Raw genomic sequence first — 27,988 nt, 5'->3', positions numbered from 1 at the left:
AATCATGAAAATGCAGGAGTTTGTACTTGTTGCAACAAAAATGCAAACAAAGGGTCATAACAGATAACATGCATGCTCTATGCCACAAATGTAATAATATATCTTGAAAGAGACAATTAGTGTTGCAGAATAATTTTTCCATCAGAATTCTATCGCAAATTATCTAAGTTTATTTTCTTAGAATAATCTTATCTGACTCGGTACAAGTATCTTCAATACCACAAAACATGTGATCAAACACAGAAAAATTGATCTTAACTTGGTTCAACAACATCATCTTTGAGTTGGCCTTGAGCTCCTTAAAAAGCATCTGAAGTGGTTTTGCATGATTTCTTCCTTCAGCAACCCAGGACGCTAACAAAATAACCAAAAAATATGTGAATAATTAAAAGAAATAATAGAAAATCAGTCATATCATCCTAAAGCAATTGCAACCCAGGAAGAGAAACTTACTTTCAACAAATCGAAACTAAGCTTTCAACATAATCCATGGCCATGTACCAAGATATACTAGTGCTTGTTCTAACATTAGTTCTATGATCGATAATAGAACTACTTACAGAAGCTTCTGTTCGCCTTACTGTATTATCTCTCCAATTATACAGAATTGCTTCCATTTCTTGACTGCTATCTAATATCAGTGTATCACCATCCTCAGAAAGAAACAAGGATTGCAAGTTAAAATGATACTTTAGGAAATCAAAATTATAGTCATAATCAATTTGAAGATTTTGATAACTAATTTTAAGGAATGGAGTCCAAGAATCTTCAACCCCAAATTTCTTCATATGCCATATAACGAAATCAGTTTCCTTGTAACAATAAGAAAAACAAAGACAGTCGCCCAACACACCTATAGTTGGTTGTGCAGGTGGCACCTCATCAAAATCACGAGGCAAGAAGTACCGATTGTATGTCTCAGTTCTCAAATCAAATGAAACAATAACAAAATTCTCAACAGTGATATCTTTAATAGTGCTGAGAATATATTGTAATTGATTTTGAATAGCCAGCCAGTTAAGAGTACTCCTGAAATACACACCATCAGACACACCAGTTGGACCATCATAGTCCAAAGAAATAGGATCAACAGGGAAACTTTCAATATGTCTCCAATTGTTATCGCCAAAACCTAGAATTCTCACATTGCTTCTCAGTTCACGTCGATTGTAACGCGCGGCCAAAACCTTATAAGTGTCAGTAGAATCATCATAACCAAAGTAGAATTTGTAATTGCCATCAAACAAGAAAGGAACATCTTCTAGAGAATTGCACTTTTCACGAAAATACCCAAATATTGGAGATGTTATCCTGGTGGCTGGGTTCCATAAACGAAGCCAGTACTCTATATATTCACAGGTGAAGGAACTACCAGCCAAACAGATCAATCCATTGCAGGAACCAACAATGCGGGAGCATCCTTTGTCTTTCACCGTAGAGTAAGGATCCATGGAAATAGTGAATGACGGATTGTCGATTAAACAGCGTATGGAGTATGGGATGACAGCAGAATCCTCCTCAAATTCATCGTCACTTCCGTAGGGGGACTCACCTTTGATTTCGTGTTTCTGATCGATGATTAGAAGGAAATGTGGATTTGGTGTTGCTGATCTTCTTTTGAGCAGTAATTTCACGAAGGTGGGATCCGAAATGAGAGTGTCGCAAGACTTGCTGAGGCACCTGAATCGCAGAATAGATTTCACTGGAAGAACGGAGAAGATCTCGCCAATGAGACCGTCGGAGAAGAACACAGCCGGCAACAGAGTCATGATTGTATGATTGCAGCGCAGTTGATGCCGTATAGTGTTTTTTTTTTTTTTTGTGTCTGGAGTTTGAACTCAACTTTGTTTTTTTTAGATTTAAAGCTATTTTTTATGACATTTTTAAGCAATTTTAAATTATTATCGGTTTTATGGAAGGAAAAAAAAATTATTACTTTTAATATAGAAGTTTTTTTTGGTGAATCTTTTAATATAGAAGTTTGTAACTATATAACTTTTATGTTATTTTTAGTCAAAAATAAAAAACTTTTATGTTATTAAACTTTAATTGTTTTTTCAAGCAAACCATAACTTTAATTGTTTGTGTCAGAAAAAGTTCGAGTAAAATACCATACCAAAGTTATCCTTATTTATTAATTTTGTTAAGTCTGCAGCAATTTAACCTAATATTTTTCCGCTCATTTGTTGTAGTAGGTTAGCAGTAATTTAACCTAACAAATTTCATCTAAAAAAATGCATCGCACCAATTTCATTCATATCCTCTTGCCTTTTTTTTTGACAATATTTTGTTCACTTATTTAATACTAAAAAAATGCATCGCACCAATTTCATGTTTTTTTTTACAATATGTTGTACACTTTTTTTGTGAAGGAAATATTGTGTACATTTATTTAATACTAAAAAAATGCATCACACCAATTTCATTCCTATTCTGTTGCCTTTTTTTTTGACAATATTTTCTACACTTATTTATTTAATACGTTTACAAACAGAATACCCTAATCTTTATTTATTAACTAGAACGCCGACCCGTGCATCACACGGGTCTTTTAAAATTACAAACTGTAGTATATTTTGAACAATCGGTATTTAGTTTTTTTTAATGAGAATAGATTTCTTTTAATGATGAAGGAATATAGTTTGTTATTAACATATGAAACTATATCATATTTTTTGTATTAACCATCTGGTTCGAAGAAAAAAGGAGATATGGTAATCTGGAGTTCGGTCGAAAAGTAAGAAAAGTTTGACCAAAAATTGTCCTCCTAAAATCAAATTCAAGTTCTCTTGAACAATTCATTATTTATGGAATTCATTAACCATTCAAACCCAATTGTTTGATTTATGAAACATTATCATAATACATTTACGATTGCAATGAGAATAGAAAATATAGAGGTGGAAGACAATACATTAGAAGAATCGTCTTTAAAAAAAAAAAAGATTGATGGAGAGCATCAAGATCCATTCACTATGCTCGTTTACAACACAATCTCAAACATCCGTGTTCCACCATCATCGATTGGTGTGACCTATATTCCCTTTTCTCTTCTCTTTTCACTTGACTTGGTTGATGGAGTAATCACAGCTTTCAAACAATCCTATACAAAACGATAAAATTAAAATTAAAACAAACTTTGAATTTCCTTTGTGTGTGAGATGGACACAAACTTACATGATAGCCTAAAAGCAAAGTTGGATTATTGTAGAACCATTAAATATTCGGTAAAGCACCCAATATAACAACATAACATTGATTTCAAATAAGAAAAGAATACACCAAGTCGATCAATATCATAGTTGATTCTTAGAACCTCCTAACAATATGAATATTAATTGATACCACAACATATAGGAACAGATAAACAAAATATTAAGCACTAAACAGAATAAACAAAACTATCATGCAAATGTATGGAAGGAGGACAATAAACATTGGCACATTGCAGCAACGTTTAAGAGTATGGCTTTGTACAAAAAATGTATGACATAACACAACCAAGATCCTTAAAGCACAACTTACACCAGGTATTGAGGAGAGGATGAGGATATAGGACGCCGAAGTTTGGCTCACAAAAGACTCATGTCCACATTGTACCCACCAAACAAAAAACATAGTGAGCTATCAATTTCTTTCGAAAGGATAATCACAACTAACTATTATAACACCTTTAGATCCTATTAGAGAATCAATGTCAACTGATCAACACAACTACTATTAGTTACTATGCACATCTTTTTACAAATTTTTCTTCGCATGCTTCTAGTTTTTGATAACTCAATTCTTTTGAATTTCTTTTTAAGTTATGAAGATACTTTTTTATGGAAGAACACTATAGTTAAAACTATTAACTCCTCAATGATAGCTGTATAAACAAAAGTAGAACCAACAGAGTCCTCGAAATAGTTTCTAGAGAGCAATACATATTACAATATTTGACCAAAAAAATAAAATATCTGTGTGACAATATTATGGTCTTTGTCACACGGCTAAAGCATAGGATCATAATAAATTACTTTTAAGTTAAATAAATATGCATAGATATAACATGGCTTATAAAAACATACACGCACATAAGTTAAATGGTTAACATATGATAACTTTTGTAAATGTATTTTGCATCACATTGACTTCAAGCATATGACAGTCATAGCTATAAAGGCTAAAATTGTTTCCATAAAAATAGGGGAAAACGACTAAATAAATTCAAAAGCAGCAGAAATGTTTGTTAATTAAGCTAGAAATGAAGCAAAAACAAAAAGCAAAGATTATACATGGAAAAGGGTAAGAAAGGCATATCATTAAACTTTCGATCAGAGGACCTAATGAAAATGACAGGCTGATACATAACTATTGCAAAGGAGTTAACATATACTCAAGTAGAGGAAAGTAATATAGACATACCATAGTCCATAAAAGACTTGATGGAAATGAGTCATTGCAACAGTCATGTTTACCAGGAACTTCATTGGAGTATCAAATATCCAATAAGTTATGTTCTTGCCAACCATGTCCTTGATAATAATGCCAAATTGATTGATGCCAACAAAAACATAGGGATCCCATTAAAATCATGTAGTGTTTGCCAACCATTAGTTAAAAAAATATGACAGCATGGTTAGCCAAGCATTTAGCCAACATGACAGCACCCTTAAAAAAAATCAAAAATATCAACAAATATGAAAAACATCGTATAGCATACTATTAAGAATTCAAATGATGTAAGTCACCAAAACAATTTACCAATGACATATAATAATAGCAAAAAGATTCAAGTCACCAAACATTTAATTAGCACACTTTATTTCATATGGTACAAAAATTTAAAAAAAGTAACCTAGAATTGCATACTTTGTTATATACTTGGTTCTATATATGTACAACATCAGAAGCTAATAACAACAATGACATTCGAAACTTAATAGAACCAAGGTTAAATAAAAAGGATTCAAGAACAAACATTTCAAGATGATCATCTCATCACTTAAACAATATAAATTCATGTTTATATATGATGCAAACAACCGCACTCTGATAAAACTCATACACAACACAAAAATTACAACATTTGAAGAATTATTGTATAAGGCAACTGGACATGATGAGTTTATACTTACTTCTTCAGTATTGTACTCAACGTAATACAATACTTGATCCACAACTTGTTAACCAACTTTTCTAACTCAATGACTGGAAGAATCCTTATGTGATTACATGAAAGAACCTCAACCACCATCAAAATCCTCCCTACCTGCTCCAGCAAATCTGCAATCCCTTGCGGTCGTACCAGATTCAATTATATAACTGATATAGCAAAACCGCACAAAAATCTGAAACCAATTTAAGATTATTTAAGAAAATAATGACTAAAACTGAAACCAATTTAAGATTATTTGTGAGGAATTGTCACCTTCCGCCACCGACTTCGCTCCATCTGATCACACATTCAAGAATTCTGGTAAACTATCACTCCTCATTCGATTCCGCTCCATCTGATTACATATTCTGGTAAACTATCACTCCCCATTCGCTTCCTCTCCATCTAATTACATATTCTGGTAAACTATCTTTATTTATTTTGTAAATATCACAGAAACAAATTTCTAAACTCACAGTTCTTAACCAATAATCAATTGCACCATTCTTGATGGCACCAAACATTCATAATCAATTCCCAAACCATTCCGAAAATCAAAACTCAAAAACACAACAATAAACAAATATCGTGAAATTTACTAAGAGAGGAGAAGAACTCCCCAAGATCGATACCAGAAACGCAACCGTTCGTTCATGACAAAGATACTGATAGTGAAACAGAACCAAACAGAACACCAAAGGTGAGACAAAAGGCGAAATCGAAACTCTACTGGAGGTGTGGAAGGGAGCAACCGCAGGTGCCGGCGGCGGTCAAATCCTTGTGGGGTACTGTTCATCGAAATCACCTAATCAGAGATGTCATAATCAAAACGTGAGATTAATTCAAATGAAAAGTAACCAAACCAATATTTTTTTTAAAATAGAAAGAAAACAATTACAATGTTACTAAAAAAAGACTTTGATAGATCGATAACCAGGAGAAAGGGAATTAGGTCATCAAATCCAACAGATGGGTATTCTGAAGAATAACAATCTAGATCATGATAATCACCGTCCGATGAATTTTCTGAAATCCCTCTGATTTCTCTTCTCGGTTGAACAATCACCTTACACAAATCTCTTCGCTTCATCAGATTCAACATTTAAAAAAATCTGACCAACCATCACTCGATCTCCTTCGCTTCAGCTTCGTCACGTTGCGTTGCCGTATCAAATTTGCGATGCATACCGATGAGAGGGAGAGAGAGGGAGGGGCGTTAACAATTGATAAGAGAAGAGATTGTGGAAGCTGTGAAGAATGAGAGAAAATATGGTCATAGGAAAGAGAGAAAATTTGAATATGCATGGAGAACACAAATGCCACGTTGGGAATAATTAGGGGGAAAAATTAGGGTTAATGATAGCTTTAGGGGATAAGCTTTGGTAAGTAAGATAACCAAGTTTACATGGAAATTAGGGTAGAAAATATTTGCTTCATAAAAAAAAAGGCAAGAGGATAGGAATAAAATTGGTGCGATGCATTTTTTTAGATGGAATTTGTTATGTTAAATAATTGCAAACCTATAAGTGTAGAAAATATTTGCTTAAAAAAAAAAGGAGGATAGGAATAAAAAAAAGGAGGATAGGAATTCAAAAAAAAAAATAATAAGGATTCGGCTGGCCAAAAGGAGGATAGGAATAAAAAAAAAGGAGGATAGGAATTCAAAAAAAAAATAAGGATTCGAAAAAAAAAAGGAGGATAGGAATAAAAAAAAGGAGGATAGGAATTAAAAAAATAATAATAAGGATTCGGCTGGCCAAAATTATAGCAAACTTGATAACAAAATTCGGTTGACATTAATTAAGTAAGATGATCAATGGCTAAAATTGAATGGCGCCTAAATGTGCAAGATCCAATGGCTCAAAAAAGTGGTGGGAGAAATGGGGGGAAAATATTAGGGTTAGAAATAGCTTTAGGGGTTAAGCTTTATTATTTAGGGTAGAAAATATTTGCTTCATAAAAAAAAAGGCAAGAGGATAGGAATAAAATTGGTGCGAAGCATTTTTTTAAATGGAATTTGTTATGTTAAATAATTGCAAACCTAAAAGTGTAGAAAATATTTGCTTAAAAAAAAAAGGAGGATAGGAATAAAAAAAAAGGAGGATAGGAATTCAAAAAAATAATAATAAGGATTCGGTTGGCCAAAAGGAGGATAAGAATAAAAAAAAAAGGAGGATAGGAATTAGAAAAAAAAATAAGGATTCGAAAAAAAAGGAGGATAGAAATAAAAAAAAAGGAGGATAGGAATTCAAAAAAAAAAATAATAAGGATTCGGATGGCCAAAATTATAGCAAACTTGATAACAAAATTCGGCTGGCATTAATTAAGTAAGATGATCAATGGCTAAAATTGAATGGCACCTAAATGTGCAAGATTCAATGGCTCAGAAAAGTGGAGGGAGAAATGGGGGGAAAATATCAAGGTTAGAAATAGCTTTAGGGGTTAAGCTTTATTACTTAGGGTAGAAAATATTTGCTTCATAAAAAAAAGGCAAGAGGATAGTAATAAAATTGGTGCGGTGCATTTTTTAGATGAAATTTGTTATGTTAAATAATTGCAAACCTAAAAGTGTAGAAAATATTTGCTTAAAAAAAAGGAGGATAGGAATAAAAAAATGGAGGATAGGAATTCAAAAAAAAAATAATAATAATAAGGATTTGGCTGGCCAAAAGGAGGATAGGAATTCAAAAAAAAAATAAGGATTCGAAAAAAAAGGAGGATAGGAATTCAAAAAAAAAAATAAATAATAAGGATTCGGCTGGCCAAAATTATAGCAAACTTGATAACAAAATTCGGCTGACATTAATTAAGTAAGATGATCAATGGCTAAAATTGAATGGCGCCTAAATGTGCAAGATCCAATGGCTCAGAAAAGTGGAGGGAGAAATGGGGGGAAAATATTAGGGTTAGAAATAGCTTTAGGGGTTAAGCTTTATTATATAAGATTTTGTTAGGTGTGCAGCAATCTCTTATGTGTCAATCCCTTTACAATAAACATATGCGGAGCACGGGTCAAAAATCTGGTATAGTTACTATAATATAGATGTACGCAGATGCGGCCTAACTACTGTACAGAAGTAGAGAAATGCTAGGGTCACTTCCACTAACACTCTCTTTTAACACACTCAATTAGAATTAGCCACGTGTCCTATTTTTTTTATTTCAATTAACTTGATACCAGTTCAACCTGTTTCTAACATTTTGATTTTTTTTAATAATTTAATTTATCAGTTGGAGAGAGAAAGAGAAGAAGAAAAAGAAGAGAGAGAAGAGGTAGTGAGAAACAACACATCTTATTCAATTCCCATTTTTTCCAGATAAACTCTCTTTGTTTTTTCTCTCTGAATTAAACAACACGGTCTTCTTCAATTTCCATTTTTTCTCTGTAACTATGCTGAATTAAAAATAATTGATGCTAAATTAAATAATAAAACAATTTCTTTTGTTTATGGTTTGGTTTGGTGGAAATCTGTTTTGGGCATATTTCATTGATCTATGTTGTTCTGACACTTGAAAAATTGTATTGCTGTTTATGCTCTTAGTCAGGGGCTTTTTTTGGTATGTTTTGGCTTCAGGACTTTGATGCAATTATCGTTGCAGGTGCTGCTATGGTTTTGGGGGCTCCTTTGGTGAATTTGAAGCAGGAAGCAGGGGGGTATGCGTGTGATGGTTTTCAACACAAAATGGTTTAAAAACAGGTTGAACCGGTATCAAGTTAATTGAAATAAAAAAATGGGACACATGGCTAATTCTAATTGAGTGTGTTAAAAGAGAGTGCTAGTAGGTGTGACCCTAGCATTTCTTCCAGAAGTAAGAGAAAAAACTTGGTTTGTTTTTTTCTTCTTTTGCAGAAGTGAATTAATTATCTTTTGTATAGAGATAGCCCTCATTTGCTCGAAGTCAAAAACTTATAACTTAATTAGGCAACCCAAGATAATGTAAAAATTAATGATCAAGATGTCTAGCTAATTGCCCCAAGGCTTTTCAAAGGAGAGAATTCAATTCCCCTCCTAGGAGTTGCTAACACCTAATGATTTTGTTGATTCACTCCACGGATCTACTTCCCTAACATTGAGGGCTGCAATCACCTTTTTTAAACCACTTGCAACCATCCTTTTGCTTATAAAAACAAAAACATGGTTTTCTTTTAAAGGACAAACAGTACAACATCAAATTAGTTAACTTTGGAGTATCATTATAGAATTTATATACTTGCATGCTTATATATATGAGTCATGATCTGTTGATATATATCAAGTGTCAACGGATTTGGTAACACCAATCATAGTGTTATTTTAGGGGAACTAATCATAATATTAAGAGAAAATTACACTCTCCTCCCTTCAAAGATGTTTGAATTACACTCTCCTCTCCTCTTATGTTAAAATATACACTCCCCCCCCCCTCTAATTCAAAACATATTAGAAAATATTTCACTCCCTTCCCCTAAGAGAAGCTAGAATTACATTTTCCTCCCCTCTTATGTTAAAATCTACACTTTACTCCCTCAATAATTTTTAAGCATTTCAAATAATCATGCAAAAGTAAAAAAATAATCTAATACACTTTGAAAAAAAAATAGCATTGCGGACCATTTTAATATAATCAAAATTTGAATACATATTTTTCGATATTATTTATACACAATTTCACTAACATATAATTTTAAAGTTTATTATAAAATATGGAACAACCAAAAATAAAATTAAAATATGTGAAAAAAATACTAAAGATGATAAAGTATGGTTATTTAAAAGCTAATTTTATACTCTAAATTATAAAATTAATAGAAAAATATTTAAATTTAATTATCATTGACATTTAAATTATAAAAAAATAAATTTATTTTTCTTAAATGGTGGTTCAAAATTAGTATACATCATAAAAATATTTATTTATGTTAAAATAGATTAAAGTGTAGTGCATATTTAATTTTTAAGGGAGGGGGTTGTAATTCAAGCATCTTATAGAGGAGGGGAGTATAAATTTTACTTTTCAATGGAGGGGAGTGTATATTTTAACATAAGAAGGAGAGGAGTGTAATTCAATCTTCTCTTAGGGGAGGGGAGTGTAATTTACTCTAGTATTAATTACCAAATTAAATATTTAATGATTTTTTTTGTTGCTCTTTTAAAAAATAAAAATAAAAAAAAGCAAGATCCTTAAAGGAAGATACCAAAAAAACAATGATATATTTAAGGTACAAAACATGTAATTGGACAAACTTTCTTTCTTTCAAAAAAAATGTAATTGGACAAACTTTTAAGGAAGCAATATTTGTAATGATTAAAGTGGATGTAAATTAATGAGGTGAGTGTAAACAATTTGATAAAACTTATAAAAATGACTATAAATAATCAAATGGGTGTAAGTTGCTAACTTACACCTTAATGATTTAAGTGGATGTAGCTTACTAAATTACATCTTAGTGTTTTTAGGTGGGTGTAAATTAACAGTCCCTATACATATTGATTTTTTTTCTTCTTCACAAGTGAAATATTTATCTTTTTTATTCCCTTTGAGTCCCTTTAAGTTAAAATCATACAAGACTTGCAGCCGTTGCAGACACAACTCCAATTTACTTAAAAAGTCAAAAAATCTTAACTTAATTAGGCAAAATGAATTGATGGATAGATATAATAGTTAGTTAGGAATTAATTAATTGCCTAATTACCTCAATTCAAGAAATCCATTCACAAAAAAAAATAAAAATAAATGGGTACCCTACTCAAAAAGAATAAAAATCCCATTATAAAAGAAAGTCATTTTGCCTATAAATATTGCACCTTACCTCATCAAATTCACTCATCAACCACAACCAATTCATTGTTGGAAAAAGAAAAATCAGCATTATTTGCAAAATGGGTTCAAAGGGTGTTGGATCCATTTTCATTCTCTTCCTTGATCTCCTTTTGGTTTCTACTCTTGTTGTTGCAAGTCATGCTCTTACGAGACCACTACCACCACCACCATGTCTTTCCACACCACCACCTGTTGATACTCCTTCAACACCACCACCTGTGGTAACTCCTTCGACACCACCTCCTTCCACACCACCACCTTCGACACCTCCTTCTCCATCACCACCTATGATAACTCCTTCCACACCTCCACCTTCGTCCCCTCCTTCCACGCCACCATCAATTCCTACGACACCTCCTTCTACACCACCACCGATTCCAGTGACACCCCCGCAAAATTGTAACCTTTTAAACTTGAACATTTGCGCCAACGTATTGAATGCAGTTGTGCTCAACCCACGAAACAATCCTTGTTGTACCCTCATCAGTGGCCTTGTTGATCTAGATGCCTCTGTGTGTCTTTGCGCTGCACTCAGAGCTAATATCTTGGGAATACGTCTTAACATCAATGCTGACTTGGGAATAATCTTGAACCGTTGTGGGGTTAATAGGCCTGCTGGTTTCACATGTAGACGTTAAGAAGATATCATGTATGAGCAATGGCCAATGCATGCCATTGCCAATGGACGGTTCCTATTACCCTATATTAATTAATTATGTACCTATAAATTAATAACGTCCATTATAATAATACTAATCTATATATTTGTGGTGATCTTGTTCTTAATTGTGATATCAATGGAACCCTCTCAATTTGTTGAATATTAGGAGCAAAAGTTGCTTAATAAATATGTCTTTTCTATTGTGCAAATGCGATGAATTGCGAACAATTGTTTTTTTTTCCCCCTCAAAAAAATGAAATTTTGATTCCAATTATTTTAATTTGATTAAATATTTGGTATATGCCGTGTAGAATTTGTATATATTGCACTTTCATTTTATAACAAATTATATTTATTTTTTCAATTATACCACCAAAATATCAACAAAATAACATTCTTATAGTCATAGTTTTTTTTGAGAGATTCTTATAGTCATATTGTTTAAGGTTATAATTGAAAATGGAAAAATCAGCCGAAAATCATGTAATTTCTGTATATGTCTTATCTTATTTATTTTTTTTTAATTCTTTATTTACTTCGAATGTTTTTAACTAATTTGTATAACGTAAATACCACCCTTGCTTAATAAATATGTCTTTTCTTAATATTTAAGAAGTCTCAGAAGTATGGATGTCTTTTTCTCCAAAACTGTCTAATTTAAATAAGTGTTGCAACAATACTATTCTACTTGCCTATTAAAGGAAACTTTCAACTCTCAGTTAAGTAGAAATTAAAAGCACGTATGAAAGGTACTAATAACATCTTTCTACAAGACAAACATATCTCACAAATTATTCCCATATGCAACAAGTGGAATGGTGGGTGCCACTGCCGCATAAGAAGATATTAAGAAGACTCTTCCTGAGCCTAAACAAAATATATATTAGAGATTAAAATTAACTTCAAACTTCTTGCCTTGCAATGGAGATCTAAGCCCTAGGTGCCAAAATGATAAGGTTAATGGCTGCAATAACAAACAGAATCTTAAATGTTCATTTACCACAACAAATCGCTTCTACAACCCTAAACCAAGTCCTGTGACACTCGCACCTAAGTTGTCTCCAATGAATACACCGCGTAATTGTCAAATTCGAAACTTGCATGTTTGCCCTAATATCTTGGGATTAATCTTTGTTGACCTTAATATTCCCTTGAAAGTAGGAAAATTCTATGGTGAAGTCATGAAAATGACTTTTCTGCTGAACTTAAATGGCCAATCATTGAACATATGTGTATTTAATCCATGTCACGTCAGACTATATGGTGTATTGCACATTTGCCCATAAGGTGTGTCATCATATCTTTACTTCTTGCAATTGTGTCCCTGATTAAATCCAAATTAAACATAGATTCTCATTTGTGCACTAAGATTGAAAGTCCCCATAATATTTTGTATGAGGACTTATTTGTAATAAGGTAAAGTTTAGTTTTAAAGTGGTCCATCAGCAGGACACTAGTTGACATGACATCGACAGTTATACTATTGGATAAACAAAATAACTTTTTCAAAAAAGTCAGTTTTCTGACTGCACCGTAGAAACCCTCATTGAAAGTAATCATAGACAATTGTAGGCGTGACAAGCCCACCATATTACATATATGTATGAGCAATGGCCAATGCATGCAATTGCCAACGGACAACTCCTTTAACATTACTTTCAATCTATGAAGCCCGGATACGTAGTGCGATACGGGTACGATACGATACGGGTTCGCGAATACGCGAAATTTTTAAAATTTAGGATACGATACGGCTAAGATACATTAACAAAATATTTATATTAAAATTTATATGCCTGTAAAATACTTAAAAAAAACATTGATTAGTCATACTATATAATCATAAAAGTTACAATTTACAAAAAAAAATAAAATACATATGATCAAAATAAAAAAGGCTAAAATATGGTTTTAGTCCCTGCAAATATGCCTCGTTTTGGTTTTAGTCCCTGTAAAAAAAAGTTTTGTTTTTGGTCCCTGCAAAATTTTTTGTTTTTGAAAATAGTCCCTGGAGGGACTATTTTCAAAAACAAAAAATTTTGCAGGGACCTTTTTAAAAAACAAAATATTTTGCAGGGACCAAAAACTACAAAATGGGTTCAGTCATCATGTGTCATGCCACGTATGCAAATCATCACAAAAATGGGGTCAGGGACTATTTTAAAAAACAAAAAATTTTGCAGGGACCAAAAACAAAACTTTTTTTTTACAGGGACTAAAACCAAAACGAGGCATATTTGCAGGGACTAAAACCATATTTTAGCCAATAAAAAATGTAAAGTTTTTGTATAAATCATATTCTATTTTCATTCATATGTTAGGATATCAACAAATGTATCAATAAAAGAACTCAAAACAAAGTTTGTTTAATGTTGATTGATTAAATCTCCCCTCTCTCGTTACTTTCATCCACCAAAATCATAATATTTAATTTGTTAATTGAAATGTAATTATAGTGATTCATATCTTAAATTTTCACAACACAGTCTCATTTTTATACACTTCATTTTTTTTGGATACGTCTGTGTGAAGTATCTTATAAGTATCTGTGTGTATCCGTCGAGTATCTTTTAAGTATCCGATAAAATATATATTTTAAATTAAAATAATTAATTCCGATACTTCTGGGATACAGTATCCGGAGTATCCGTGGAGTATCGGTATCCGATACGTATCCGACACGGGTGCGGCACCATTTTAGAGTATCCGGGCTTCATAGCTTTCAATAAATTATTAACGTCCAACTCACTTGGGCTGGTTTGGTGGTGTTGGAGTATGCTCTTTCTCATGATCTCAGGTTAGATGATCTCCGATGTCAATTTATATTGGTCAATTTAGCTTCTTAAAAAATTTAATGTCCATTATATATAGTTTATGAACGTAGCTAATAAAATGCTTTTTAATATTTTAATTTATTATTTATAGTCTAAGTAATATTAAATATTGTGATTTAGAGATTTAAAGATTAAAAAATCCCTAAATTCTTCAAGCAAATCAGGTGAACGTGGTTTCAAGGACAACATATCCCCAAAGACCCCAAATGTCTTAGAAATTGTATATGATGGTCATGAGATTGATGTAATTAGTCCGCGATCAAATTTATGTAAATATTTGAAAACTAATAGTCGACAAAAAGTTATGACCCTAAGTGAATTGAATATTTCTTTTGTATTGTCTTTAGAGTATTTAAAAAGACCCTAGGTGAATTAACTATTTCTTTTGTATTGTCTTTGTCCATTCAACTTTGCCATATACAAGACTTGATGTCGATACAGACATAGCTCCAATTTGCCTAAAGTCAAAGACTCATAACTTAATTAGGTAAATCGCAGCAAAGCTTCCCTCGTCCTCAAGCTAAGTAAAGTAAATCGTTAATTCATCCCAAGGTAGCAGTGCATGTGCATGCAGTTCAAAATTCAAAACTTAATTAGATATTGGCCAAAATGAAAAATTATGCCCTGATCTTTCAACGAAAATGAAAAAGAATTATCAACCGAAATTTGGCCAAAATGAAAAATTATCACCCTCATTACTTAATTTTAATTCAATTCATGAGATCTACTTATTCAACCAAAATGAAAAAGAAAAAAATAGGACATATTGACTAAAAAATTATAAAGAAATTAAATTGAACTCCAAAGTCAATCCTTTTAATTTGCCTATATAAATTATGCCCTGGACTTTTTTTTATAAGGCTAGAGCAAAATGACATAAAAAAAATTGGCTCTCAACTAAGTTGGTAGCCTACTCTAATGTTAGTCAAATGCTCATAAATATTATTAAAAAAAAAAAGAGCAAAAAATTACATATAAACTGGGGGACATAAACCTAACCCAGTAAACCACACAAGAGTGTAAGTCGACACCAAACGGGTGATACAAAAATTAAAACAACACACAAGTGTATCAACCTCTAATTAATCATAAAACTAACTAAAGGTCTTTGGTGGGTGATTGAACCCTTAGTTAACACCGAGGCGGTTCATGTACCTCAACTCCCTGCAACAATGGCAGCAAGCTAAACAACCCTTTCGAGCCCCACAATCCACACCAAACAAAATAAATGACGAATCTTAAGCTGGTATATGATTCGTCTGCCAACACATAAACCATTCAAGATAAATCAACTCCCCAACCATTTCCTAAGTCGACCCCAAACGGGTGATACAAAAATTAAAACAACACACAAGTGTATCGACCTCTAATTAATCCTAAAACTAACTAAAGGTCTTTGGTGGGTGATTGAACTCTTAGTTAACATTGAGGCGGTTCACGTACCTCAACTTCCTGCAACAATGGCAGTAAGCTAAACAACCCTTTCGAGCCCCACTGTCCAAACCAAACAAAATAAATGACGAATCTTAAGCTGGTATATGATTCGTCTCCCAACACATAAACCATTCAAGATAAATCAACTCCCCAACCATTTCCTATCACAACACGCTATTTCTGAACGAAACAGTCTGAATTTAGTCACACGATCAAACTGACTTTGAAGACGATGACAGCTACGAACCCGACCTACTCCAATCAACCATCAGCACCATATTATGTTGCAGATTTCTACCCTAAAATGGGCATCACAGACTAACAAGCGAGAAGTTTTGTCGTTGAAGTTTATCATTACTAAACTTCATTCTCTAAGGAATTAGACAGTTAACACAAAAAAAAAAAAAGACACCTTTGCTAGTACAATTTCAAATTTCTTTATGTTACGAATAATTAAATTTTTTAACAAAATATAAAATATAATTATTAAATTGCCAAACTTGTAGTTCTGAAAACCGGATCGGACCGGCCGGTTGGACCGGTTCGACTGGGAACCTGTGGGGTGGCCGGTTTGAGTCAACCAACGGATCGGACATGCTTTTGAACCGGTGTGAACCGATGTGACTCGGGCTAAACCGGATAAAACCGGTGAACCGACCGTGTTGACAAATTGGAACGGTTTGATCTGAAGTATGAATTTAATTAAATAAATTTTTGTATTGAACCGGTGTGAACCGATGTGACTCGGGCTAAACCGGATAAAACCGGTGAACCGACCGTGTTGACAAATTGGAACGGTTTGATCTGAAGTATGAATTTAATTAAATAAATTTTTGTAAAAAGTGGCATGGGTGGGAGTAGAACTCGTGACAGCTAAACCGGCCGTGTTGACAAACCGGAACGGTTTGATCTGTATGAATTTAATTAAATAAATTTTTGTAAAAAGTGGCCTGGGTGGGAGTAGAACTAGTGACAGTTAGATTAACAAGGAAAACACATTACCGCTACACCACTGAACATCTCTTGGAAAGGATTTGCTTCTGATAGATTATATATAATTAGAAAATCTTGGAATAGGAAAACAATATCAATGTTGCCATCACATATATAAATCATTAAATTGTGACCTTAAATATTATTTGGCAATAAAAAGAACTATACCTGAATAAAAAAATAATTATACAACATAAAATAATTTCATAAACATTTTACTTGTCAAAAAAGAGAAAAATTCATAAATATTTTATATGATTACAACTATTTTTTTAACACACTTGGTTTATTTGTATATTAGATGCGAAGTGAAATGTTTTTTAATATTTATTTGAATAAGTACTGTATCTAAAAAAAATATGCAGTTGAATTCAAGGGGCATCTATGAAGATGTTTCTATTTATATTATAAAAATATGCTTTTATTTAGTGTCAAAAAAGTTTATAATTTTTTTAGAGATCAAAGTCACTCGGTTCAATATAATTCAATACAAAGAATCTTCGTTATAAAGACCGAGTCATATAATCGAGTCATATAACCGAGTCATCCGATTCAATCCGATTCAGTCATGCGGTTTGACCAATGACTCAATGGTTCGACCAGTGATCCAATACCCCCACCGAGTTGATCACGGGTCCGAGTTTTAAAACTATGGCCAAACTAAACAGGGTAAGAATAAAAATATAAATAAAAATGACATGTATATTGATTCTTTTTTAATTGCTAGTGTTATCATGTTAATTGTTATGTGTGTATTTTCTCTCTCGTCAAGGTTTTAATCACTTGGACTCAATCAAGTGAGCTACTCATCCCCTAATATGTAGAGTTAAAAATACTCATACCACTTAAACATATCCTTTCAGATTAGTACAAAAGAAATATTCTCAACTTATTCTATTCCATTTCTCCAAATGGTTCAACTATGATTCATGCTCTTGTCATTATAAATAAACATTTGAGCAACCACAAGTGGCATTTATTTTTTTGAAAATGGATATTATACATACCAATGTGGCTATCTATTGTGATTTTTACAAGTGTATACTTCCAATTTCGTTGACAAAGATTTTGATACAGATATTGAACACTCCACTACAATTCGCAATCATGCATCCAAAACACTTCCTTTGTTACATAAATATGTGGAATCATATATCGTTTATTCTAGATTCTACAAACACCTATTTAGCTCAAACTCCACGTATAATCCTTTAAATATCTCTTTGAACCTTCAAATTCCCAAAACTCAATCATTGTTTGAGCATAGAGAATCCTTATACCATACACATGTTTTTGACTGAAATGTCTGTTTTTGTCTACTAATTGAGTATTTTGCACTTTTGGGAAGGAAAAAAAACAAGTTATAATGAACCAGTTTACTTGATTTTGATACAGAAGCCTAGTTGTGGCACATGAAACTGTAGGAAAAGATTTCATTAAAAAATATTTATGGTTTGAGTGTTTTGTACCATCATAAGATTTGACTCTTGTTATGTGTGTTTAACCACAATTAATCTTCAAAGTTATTTTCATCATTTGAAAACAGAACACACAAGGTATCAAAATCAATGAATACAAGGTATCAAAATCAATGAATAAGGTTATGCAGGAAATAAGATATGCTTGTATATGCCACAGCCTCTACTGTCTCATTTGAAGACTTATTCTAAGGTACCAATTAGTTTTGCAGAATAACAAAGGTCAAACTATGTCTAAAAAAATAATTTTCTTAAAATAACATAATCCCAATTCACATACACAGTACATATTTGGCATGTGCATGGAATATCAATGTGAAGACTCAAAACGAGTATCTTCTTTGCCACAAAACATGCAATTAAACACGACAAGTATCTTCATTTCCTTCAACATCTTTGAGTTTTGACCTAAGCTCCTTCCTCAAAGCATTTGAATTGCTTGTGGATGATTTCTTCCTCCATCAGCCCAGGAAGCTAATAAAATAGCCAAAGAGTATGTCATGAATTAAAAATTTAGAGATAGATTAAAAATTGATAAGGGAAATTTTGTCATATGATCCAAAAGCAATTGTAACACAATAATAAACAATCAACAACCCATCAGACACTCTTCCACATATAGGGAAGTGAAACATGTGCAAGTAGATATATATCAATCAATACTTCAACAAAATCAGCATAAATGATCGTGCGCGGTGTAAACAAAATCAAAGGTGTGTCTGCTAGTTCAATGTCCTATCTTGTCAGGATAACTTCTACTAATGCAATTCCCCCTTTTTTTATGTCAAAGATGTGTTAGCTCATTCGTAAGAGTTTGACTTTCTAACTTTAAGTGAAATGGTTCAAATTAAAACTGATTCATACAATCTATTCAACATTATGAAATCAACATAAAATCAATCTAAGCCATCATAAAAAAGAATATTCCCAAAATCTATTATATATTTTGAAAACAACATATAAACATTATAAGTTAAAACTAGTTTAAACAAGTAAACCATAGGAGAGGAACTTACTTTCAAAAAATTGAAACTAAACTTTCAACATAATTCATGATCGATTCCCAGGTAACATAATCTATAGTTCTATCATCAGTAACAGTTCTACTAACAGTAATATTTGTCCTCTCGACTGTATTAGATCTCCAATTATAAAGAATTGCTTGGAAATCTTCTAGAATGGATTTCAGTATCAATGTATCACCATCCGCAGAAAGAAGAACCGGCACCAATTGAAAGTGATACTTTGTAGTTTCGTAACTATAGTCATAATCAATTTGAAGATTATGGTAACTAATTATAAGGAACTGAGTCCAAGAATCTTCAACCCCGAATTTCTTCATTTGCCATATAATAAAATCAGTTTCCTTAGAATAAGAAAAACAAAGGCAGTCCCCCAACACACCAACAATAGGATGTGCAAGCGGCACCTCATCAAAACTTGGAGGCAGTCGGTATTGATTTTATTTCTCTGTCCCCAAATCAAGGGAAACAATAACAAATTGGTCAACAGTAATATCCTTAATATTGCTTTCAGTATACCAATATTCATTATGGATAGCCAACCAGTTAATGGTGCCACTCAAATATGCATAAGGTTGACAATGGTGCAATTGAAGAGGAACCACAGGAAAACTTTCAATATTTCTCCAATGATCATCACCGAAATTGAGAGCTCTGACGTCGTTTTTCAAATGAGCATGAGAGTAACGGAACGCTAACACTTTATAAGTGTCGGTTGAATTATCACAACCAAACATGAAACCAAAATGATCAGATCTAGAAAAGTCAAATTCACAGTCAAAATCACGAAAATGTCCAAAACTTTTAGAAGTTTCCATGGTGGATGGGTTCCATAAGCAGAACCAGAACTCTGGATGTGCATGGGTAAAAGTATCGCTAACCAAACAGATCAAACCATTGCAGGTACCAACTATACGGGAACATCCCTTGTCCTTCAATCCATAGTAAGGATCAACCGTAAGGTTGAAAGAGGGGTTCTCCATTAAACTACGTATGGAGTAGGGAACGACAGTGACATCATACTCAGATTCATCGTCACTGCCATAAGGGGATTCACCTCGGATACGTGTGAGGTGCCCCGTGATCAGTGTGAAGAGTGGATTTCTGGATTTTGATCTCTTGAGATGAAATTTCACAAAGGTGGAATCAGAAATGAGAATGTTCCAAGAATTGCTAACGCACCTGAATCGAAGAATAGATTTGACAGGAAGAACCGATAATTAAGACCTCAGTTATGAGATCATTGGGGAAGAACGCCGGCAATCGGGATGATTGTGTACTCATGGTTCCACTTCCGTAGATTAGTACCAAACGGACTCTTAGAAAAGTTCCATAGGAATTGGAATCAGATTTTAATCTACTTATATACGTGGGTAGATTTTAATAGAATGATGTTTGTTTTTATTGTGTTAACGAGTATGAATTATTTACAATACTTTTTTTTATGAGATTTTGAACTATAATTAAAATTATAAGTATAAATATTTGCTACTTTCAAATTATAACTAATATTCGTAAGTCTGCCCTAGTTTTCTTCTCTAGGTTTTCTCTTTCATTTTCAATATTAAGAAGTAATTTTGGGTCAATTTTAGATATGAAATCACCTCTCTTCATCTTTTCTTTCTATTTCAATCTAAATAAATGATCTTCACATAGATCTAGGTTTCTTTCTTCGTGATTTTATTATTTGAGTGCATCGTTGTGTTCTTTGTCGTTTTGTGCGGTGTTGCTTACATCTTGTTGTGGTGTTCATTCAGATCCTATTGAATGATCGGTCATTCAATCATTGCTTTAGGCGTTAACGTTGTAGATCTAGACACACGAGCATTCCGGTTCCTTTAGTTTTATTATATTATTTTGTATGAATTTTGTTGTTGTAAAGTATTAAGTTTGGATGATGTGAGTTTATTTGAATATTCATCATTTTCGTTTATAGCAATATTGAAAGATGTACTCTATCAATTTAAACGAATGAATATTGTGTTGTTTATGTCAACAAAGAGAAACAAATTTTTTTTAATGGTTTTTTTAATGGTATAGTTAAAAGTGAATAAACCACCCCAAAATCAGGTATCATCTTTATATATAGGTATTGATACTAGCCTAAACGCACACTAAATTGTCCGTCTTTATGCTTTTTTATTATGCCTAATAGTTTGATTTATTACATTTGGTTGTAATAATTTTTAGAATATACCAAAAATAGATAAAGATAAATATTTAACTTATATTGTTCCTATTGCAGTTGAATTGTTCCTATTATAAATGGATTTAACCATTTTTTTAATTAAAAATTTAAAAAATATTATGAAAAATGATAAATTGTAATGACTAAAAAATATTATGAAAAATGATAAATTGTAATGACAATAGTTTAAATGGAGGGTATAATTGAAAAAAAGTACATCAATCAAATCTTATCCCACCAAGTGGGATCAGCTACATGAATCAAGCGACGTCATATAGTTCTATAAAAAATCATACCTTTCTCAAATTCATTAATCTCTACTACATGTAATGATTTGACTCGTCTCCATCTAATATACTCTCCTTATTACATAATCAACAAGTCTTCTCTAGATATGCCTAAATCATCTAAGTATAGTTTCTACCATCTTTTTTACTATAGGTGTGTTACTCCATATACCTCTCTACGTATCTCAATGATCCGACTTGATTGTGTCCTGGTGTCAGAGGATTGGTGGGATATATGGGGTGAGGCGAGCTAGTGGGACCTCCCTCGTGATGTCTCAGATCACTGCATGTTGGTCCTCCGTTACTCTTCTCAATTGTGGAGGCTAAAACCATTTAGATTTAATAGTTATTTGTTAGATCATAAGGATCTTGAGGAGCTAAGTATGAATTTAGAGCTATAACTAATCTTAAGGGAACCCCGCAACTTTAAATGGTTGAATTGCAGAGACAATAAATATACTTCCACTGATTCATCACGAGATTATTTTCTACTTCGTTAAATCCAAACATTAAGCAAGTCATAAACTAATAGTTAATTGAATCACGAAACCTAATCTCTTGGTAATTTGAAAATTTAGAAATGATAAGATTTTCAAAGATCAAAGTTTAGTGGTGCAGGATTCGGTGGATGATATTAAGTTGGTCTCATGGCGGTGGAGTTTGAGCCAGGCCAAACTTCCGCGTGGTTATATTATGAGTGGTACTGGAACCTCTGTGATTGTTTACAATGAGGATATGGATTGTTGATGCTTCGGGTTTTGGTGGAGTGACTGCGTTGGTTGTTCAGGTATTTTATGTTGGTGTGTATTCAGATGTTTGGGTATTCTGGTGATTCTCTTGGCGTTTCTGCTGTTCCATGTGGTCTTGGACAATGTTTGTTTTTATGTTTGCTAGCACTGTAGCAGCAGTTTTGGGGGTGGCCTATCTTGTAGCAGGTGTTGGTTAGGTTTGTGGCATTTCCGCATATATACAACGCCTTTTGAATTTTATCGTTTTTTAGCTAGCTTTGTTCTCCTTGTGCAGGCTAGACCTTAATAATATTTGGCTGATTCAAAAAAAAAAAAAATAGAGATGACCGTGAGTACATAATGAATATTTAGAGCTGAAACATTTCAGATTTTATTTTATTTTTTAAAATTCATAGTACAGTGGTCCCTAGTGGGGATTCAATAACAACTAGAGATAAATAATTAAAGCATCCTATTTTATTTTCTTTTGTGATAGTAAAGCCATCTCGTTTATTCTGTTTGTCTTGGTTGTAACCACAAACAAAGTACTTATTTATTTATTCATCCAGCACAAGGCTTGCAAGTTGCTAGTTTACCCTGCAATGAATAATTAAAGATAATTTAACATTAGTTTTTCTTCACAATCCTGTTATTTTTTCCAACAAAAAAAGTATTAATTATTGAACTTATCTAACATGTACCCGGTTCAACAGTGGATTATACTATTTTTAGTCAAAATTAATAAAATATTATTTTTGTTCGCTATATTTTACTATTATAAAACTGATTTTGACTAAAAATTGTAAAGGTTCACATTCAGACCATTTTTAAAAGATCCATGTTATACATACATACATACTTATATATATATATATATATATATATATATATATATATATATATATATATATATATATATATATATATTTTAAAGAGACATACTTTTACTTATTATGCATCAAAGTATAACATTTTTTGAAACAAAAGAATAGAAGTTTTAAAATATTCTTAATGCTCTCAACCTCTTAAGAAGAGAAGCTGGTGCAATCAGGAACAGATAAAAAACAAACCCCAGCGCTAAGGCATACAGGGTACCCGCAGCAAAAAATGAAAAGATTACCCTCCACAAAGGATAAGTTGATTAATGATAATAGTTAACTTTGTTTTGGTCCAAAAAAAAAATCATTAGTTTATATCTTACAAGAACTAATTCAACATAACCCAAATATTAGAGACTAAAACAAAATAATGAGATTTTCCCCTAAAAAATAACTAGAATCCAAATATTATAGTTTCTCAAGGATCACTTTCTTCTAGTTCCTAAAATTTCTAAAAATAATATGTAATGTATTTCTTAACACTTTTTTATAACATTTTCTAAAAAAACACTTTTATAACATAAAATTCATGTCATATTGTACTTAACATTCTGTAAATTACCCTATAATTTATGGAAAACTTTTCTTTAGGGGATTTTATGGAATACTTATAATATGTTAGGGAATGCATATTATTTTCATGTTATATGTTGAAAATTAATTTAGGGTATTTATCAACAAAATATAAAGGGTAAGTGTATGTAAGAAATAGAAAAAAAAGGTTGATGGGGAAATATATACTTGTCACAGTCCATGGTAGGGCTAATCTCATAGTGCAAGTTGACACCACACTGGGAAGGGATAGAAGCAAGGACAAGAATCTTGATATCAGGTAAGTCGTCCATAAGGAATTTGAGACACCTGCAAACATCTTGACGATCAGGGGTAGTTTGGGATACACTCCTAATATCATTGCAACATTTTTCAGGCAGAGATAGACCCGGTGGTGCCCTGGCGTATTCAAGGCATAATGTTAAAATGTGTTCCACTTGAGGACATGAAAGGGCCGCATTGGCAAATGGAATGCCCAAAACCAAGCATATCATATACAACCAACAAACCTTAACAAGCATTGAGCTAGCCATGATTTTAAAATTTTGGATGCAATTCAAGTTTTTTTTTTAAAGGGGAAATGCGATTCAAGTGTGTTAGTTAGTGTGTATGGAGGCGAATGATTATGTTATGGTGCATATCTAATGACTATTTATAGAGAATATTCAGCTAATTAAGAGAGTTTTAACACCCATCAAAATATCAGCAAATGTCTTTGTGAGTATAGCTCAATTGGTGGAAACATAACATTATAAATGCATGGACCATAGTTTGAGCTGGATTCATCATTCTATCTTCTTTAAAGGTGAAATTTTAACCATTAAATTACTTGACAAAAAAAAAATCTCGAGTAAATATCCAACACACCAAAAATTCATATCTATTTTTTATTGGTAGGAATCACATTTGTTACTTTAAGATTTACAACACACTACATTATATATACATGCACCAACTAAGTAAAATATTATTTCAGTTATATGATTTGGATTCTTCCGAATAATTCATATTTAGGTAAAACTAATTAATTACTTGATTTTAATTAATTGGTAATAAAGAAATTGGTTAAATACTTAGTTTTCAAATAGGGATTATTCTGAAGGAAAAAAAAAACTAAATATATTCATTTTTGTGATTCTTCAAAACCAAATTTGATATATTTTTTCATTTTTCGAAGAATAAATTGGTTTCCTTATTTTTTTATCAAAGACTAATGTGAAAATTTACTCAAATAGACAAATAGATATCAAAGACTAATTTGAAAATCATATTATAACACAAAGTCTTTCATCTCATCTTTAGTCTACCACAAAACTTATAATTACTCACTTTCTTCCAAGAATGACACATTTGTAAAAATATATGGAAATATAGATCGTGGCTGAGGAAAGAGAGACTCTCACGTTAAAGCTTGAGGAAGTTGTCTAATTTGTATTTATGTTGATTAGCATTAGTATTTCAATTTGGGTCTTGTTAACCGGTGCCCCCGAGACACTGGTTAAGAAACTAAAAGTAGAAAGAAAAGACAAGATTTGTATATTGAACATAACACTTTTTCAATTTTCGAAAAATATAATACACAATTTCCGAGGTAATATTTCCTTTTATAATTCTTTAACAAGTACCCGGACACTTGTTAACATTTTCCTTTCAATTTTCCATTTCCTTATATAACAGGTACAACAAACAATTATCATTATTAATTCCTTTGATAAAAATGACAACGGAAATAAATGTTTGTGTGTGTAGTTGGATCTGGTTTTAGTGACTTGTGATAGCATGATTATAGTGCATTTTTTTTGTTTTTTATATGAAAAAGGAATAATAGATAAGATGAGAGAGATATTTGAAGGAACACTAGAATTGTATAGCATGATTATGATTATAAAAAGCATCTGAGTCGGCAAGATTCGTAATACTTGTTTTTAGGTGATTAATTTGTTAAGAATTTGCATGTGGATGGAAGGATTCAGTCATTTTTTCAACCTTATTAATTTAGGAATTGACTAAATTGTTAATAAGATAAAAATTAACGTGATCAATTTGCTCTTTACATTTATGGAAACTTTTTATTCACAAGCAGCACTGAAACTTATATTGTAAATAGCAAAGAAATAGCAAAAACAAAAATCGTGCAAAATCTTTTATTTTGTTATTCTACAGTTTTACATCCTTCTTATGGAAAGTTTCTCTCCACCATTGATTCCTATAGAAAGAGATATATTAAGGAACACATTTTCCTATGGAAAATCAAGTAATGCATCAACAAAGCTTAATAATTGAATAGGTTCCGATAATCAAGCTTTAATAATCAAGTAATGCATCAACATAGTCAATCATAAATCCTTAAATGCATAAACACTGACACAGCTATGAAATTGTCCTAGAAATATATGCTGCAAAAATGTAAATATCTTTTGGTGCCCGGAACCAAAAGAAAGGGAAAACGAAATGAAGAAAGAAAAAAAAAATTGTAAATTTCTATAGAAATGAAAACAGAAATCCACAAGGTTGAGTACATAAGAGTTCAGCTTCCTTCGGATATGAGCGACAGCAGCATCCCATGCTGGTACATCAGCTCTGTGCAGTCCTATTTTCCTTTCCTGCAATATTACAAGATAAGATATTTTTATCAACAAATAGTTGCAGTGATGAATCAAAGTTGTAGTAACTATACGATAACCTTAAGAATAATAGCTAAATCTTAACCAAAACACGGAATTAACGCCATGAATAGCTAATGCAAAGCACAATTTCCCAATAGGGAATAAAACTATAAGAATAACAGCCACTCGTATTAACCAAAATCTTTGGTTCAATTCTAATATTAAGGAACAAAAAGGATTTTATATAACAACCTCCAATTATGAAAGAGTGCAAAAGACGAAGGAGATGGAATGATGGATTGTTATAGTGAACTTAAATTTGACTGATTGTTACCAACTAAGCTCTCTAATTCCTAAATGAATTGTTAGTTTGCAGCATTTGTAATTCCCATGTTGTGTATCATCCTGATGCTCCGGAAATGGACAGCTTCATCCTCTCCATATAGAGACCAGAGAGAGGAAGCCTAGAAATTGACGAGTCAGTTTAAAATGCTTGATAAAAATATGTTACTATACTTGCATCTATATTTTTAAATTTGTTTTGAGTCTATTGTTACTCATGTAGGTTGGACAACCTATGACTAGAGATATCCATCATAAAGAAGGAAATTTATCAACCTAGCAAGCCAATATTCCAATAGCACAATCTTCAAATTGCAGACGTTATGTATCAATCAACAAGAAGAAATAAAAGATTTTAAATCTATCATCCTCTGTGAATCTTCCCAACAATTAAAATTGGAAGGGGTGATAAACTATCTAAGCCTTTTGGTAATGCATCAAAGCAAATTATTTATCGAGGGCAAGTGGAACTTTTTGTACTAGCAAGTAATGTCAGGAAAGTGTTTACTGCAATTTGGTAAATATCATTCTGAAAATTGATACTTTAACTACAGAGTATTAATCAGAGTATTTTTGTACTACGTAGTCGACTTTTTATCACTAGTTGGTCATTGGTTTGCTGAAGGAATATATATAAGGTTTAGCTTGACCAGCTGCATTATTATCAATTTATTTACTAGTTTCTTTTTACTGCATTATTGTCTAATCTCCAAGAACAAAGCACACTTTCTTTCTCAATAAAAAGTTTAATTGTATCTTTCATTTATAACTTTTATTTAACCTATTCAGAACCATGTAAGGAATATGAGAATAATGGCATTTCAAAGTTTCATCATCCAGAGGTGATGCGTTTCACAAATGACGCTCAATTAAACTGGAAAAAAATTATCATTATCTATCACAATTTTGAAGTAATTGATATTACTTAATCTGTGTAATCTGCTAATTAATCTGTTTCTCATTCAATCATTTTTTTATGAATTTGGATGACAAACCAAATATTGAAAATTTCTTCAAAAAAAAAAAAAAAAAACCAAATATTG

General features: G+C 32.0%; 3 protein-coding genes, 1 long non-coding RNA gene and 1 pseudogene across 5 annotated transcripts; 1 reads left to right on the top strand and 4 right to left on the bottom strand.

The window, feature by feature from the left end:
• Positions 1-2: 2 nt before the first annotated feature.
• Positions 3-1,818, bottom strand: LOC146908803 (F-box/kelch-repeat protein At3g23880-like). The gene is made up of 2 exons (XM_085727495.1): positions 454-1,818; positions 3-354 (listed from the first exon to the last, which is right to left on the bottom strand). Exon 1 carries the CDS (start codon positions 1,767-1,769, stop codon positions 456-458), a length of 1,314 nt encoding a protein of 437 aa, XP_085583621.1. The 5' UTR covers positions 1,770-1,818; the 3' UTR covers positions 3-354; positions 454-455.
• Positions 1,819-2,747: 929 nt separating this feature from the next.
• On the bottom strand, positions 2,748-5,661 carry LOC146908802 (uncharacterized). The gene is made up of 3 exons (XR_015019610.1): positions 5,414-5,661; positions 5,121-5,333; positions 2,748-3,103 (listed from the first exon to the last, which is right to left on the bottom strand). It is a non-coding gene; the product is annotated as an uncharacterized LOC146908802 (long non-coding RNA).
• Positions 5,662-10,921: 5,260 nt separating this feature from the next.
• On the top strand, positions 10,922-11,763 carry LOC146908801 (uncharacterized). Its single transcript, XM_085727189.1, has one exon. It carries the CDS (start codon positions 11,002-11,004, stop codon positions 11,578-11,580), a length of 579 nt encoding a protein of 192 aa, XP_085583315.1. The 5' UTR covers positions 10,922-11,001; the 3' UTR covers positions 11,581-11,763.
• Positions 11,764-18,460: 6,697 nt separating this feature from the next.
• Positions 18,461-20,648, bottom strand: LOC146908800 (F-box/kelch-repeat protein At3g23880-like; annotated as a pseudogene). Its single transcript, XR_015018457.1, has 2 exons — positions 19,359-20,648; positions 18,461-18,816 (listed from the first exon to the last, which is right to left on the bottom strand). The product of XR_015018457.1 is annotated as an F-box/kelch-repeat protein At3g23880-like (transcript).
• A 2,286-nt stretch (positions 20,649-22,934) lies between these two features.
• LOC146908799 (non-specific lipid-transfer protein-like) lies at positions 22,935-24,633 on the bottom strand. The gene is made up of 2 exons (XM_085726864.1): positions 24,187-24,633; positions 22,935-23,164 (listed from the first exon to the last, which is right to left on the bottom strand). Exons 1-2 carry the CDS (start codon positions 24,528-24,530, stop codon positions 23,155-23,157), a joined length of 354 nt encoding a protein of 117 aa, XP_085582990.1. The 5' UTR covers positions 24,531-24,633; the 3' UTR covers positions 22,935-23,154.
• Positions 24,634-27,988: the final 3,355 nt, after the last annotated feature.

This window comes from Medicago sativa, chromosome 7 (assembly GCF_051527215.1).
Source record: "Medicago sativa cultivar Bolivia chromosome 7, Bolivia_mono, whole genome shotgun sequence".
Taxonomy (NCBI): Eukaryota; Viridiplantae; Streptophyta; class Magnoliopsida; order Fabales; family Fabaceae; genus Medicago; species Medicago sativa.
Note: the sequence above shows the minus strand (reverse complement) of the source record. Positions and strands in the feature narration are given on the sequence as shown.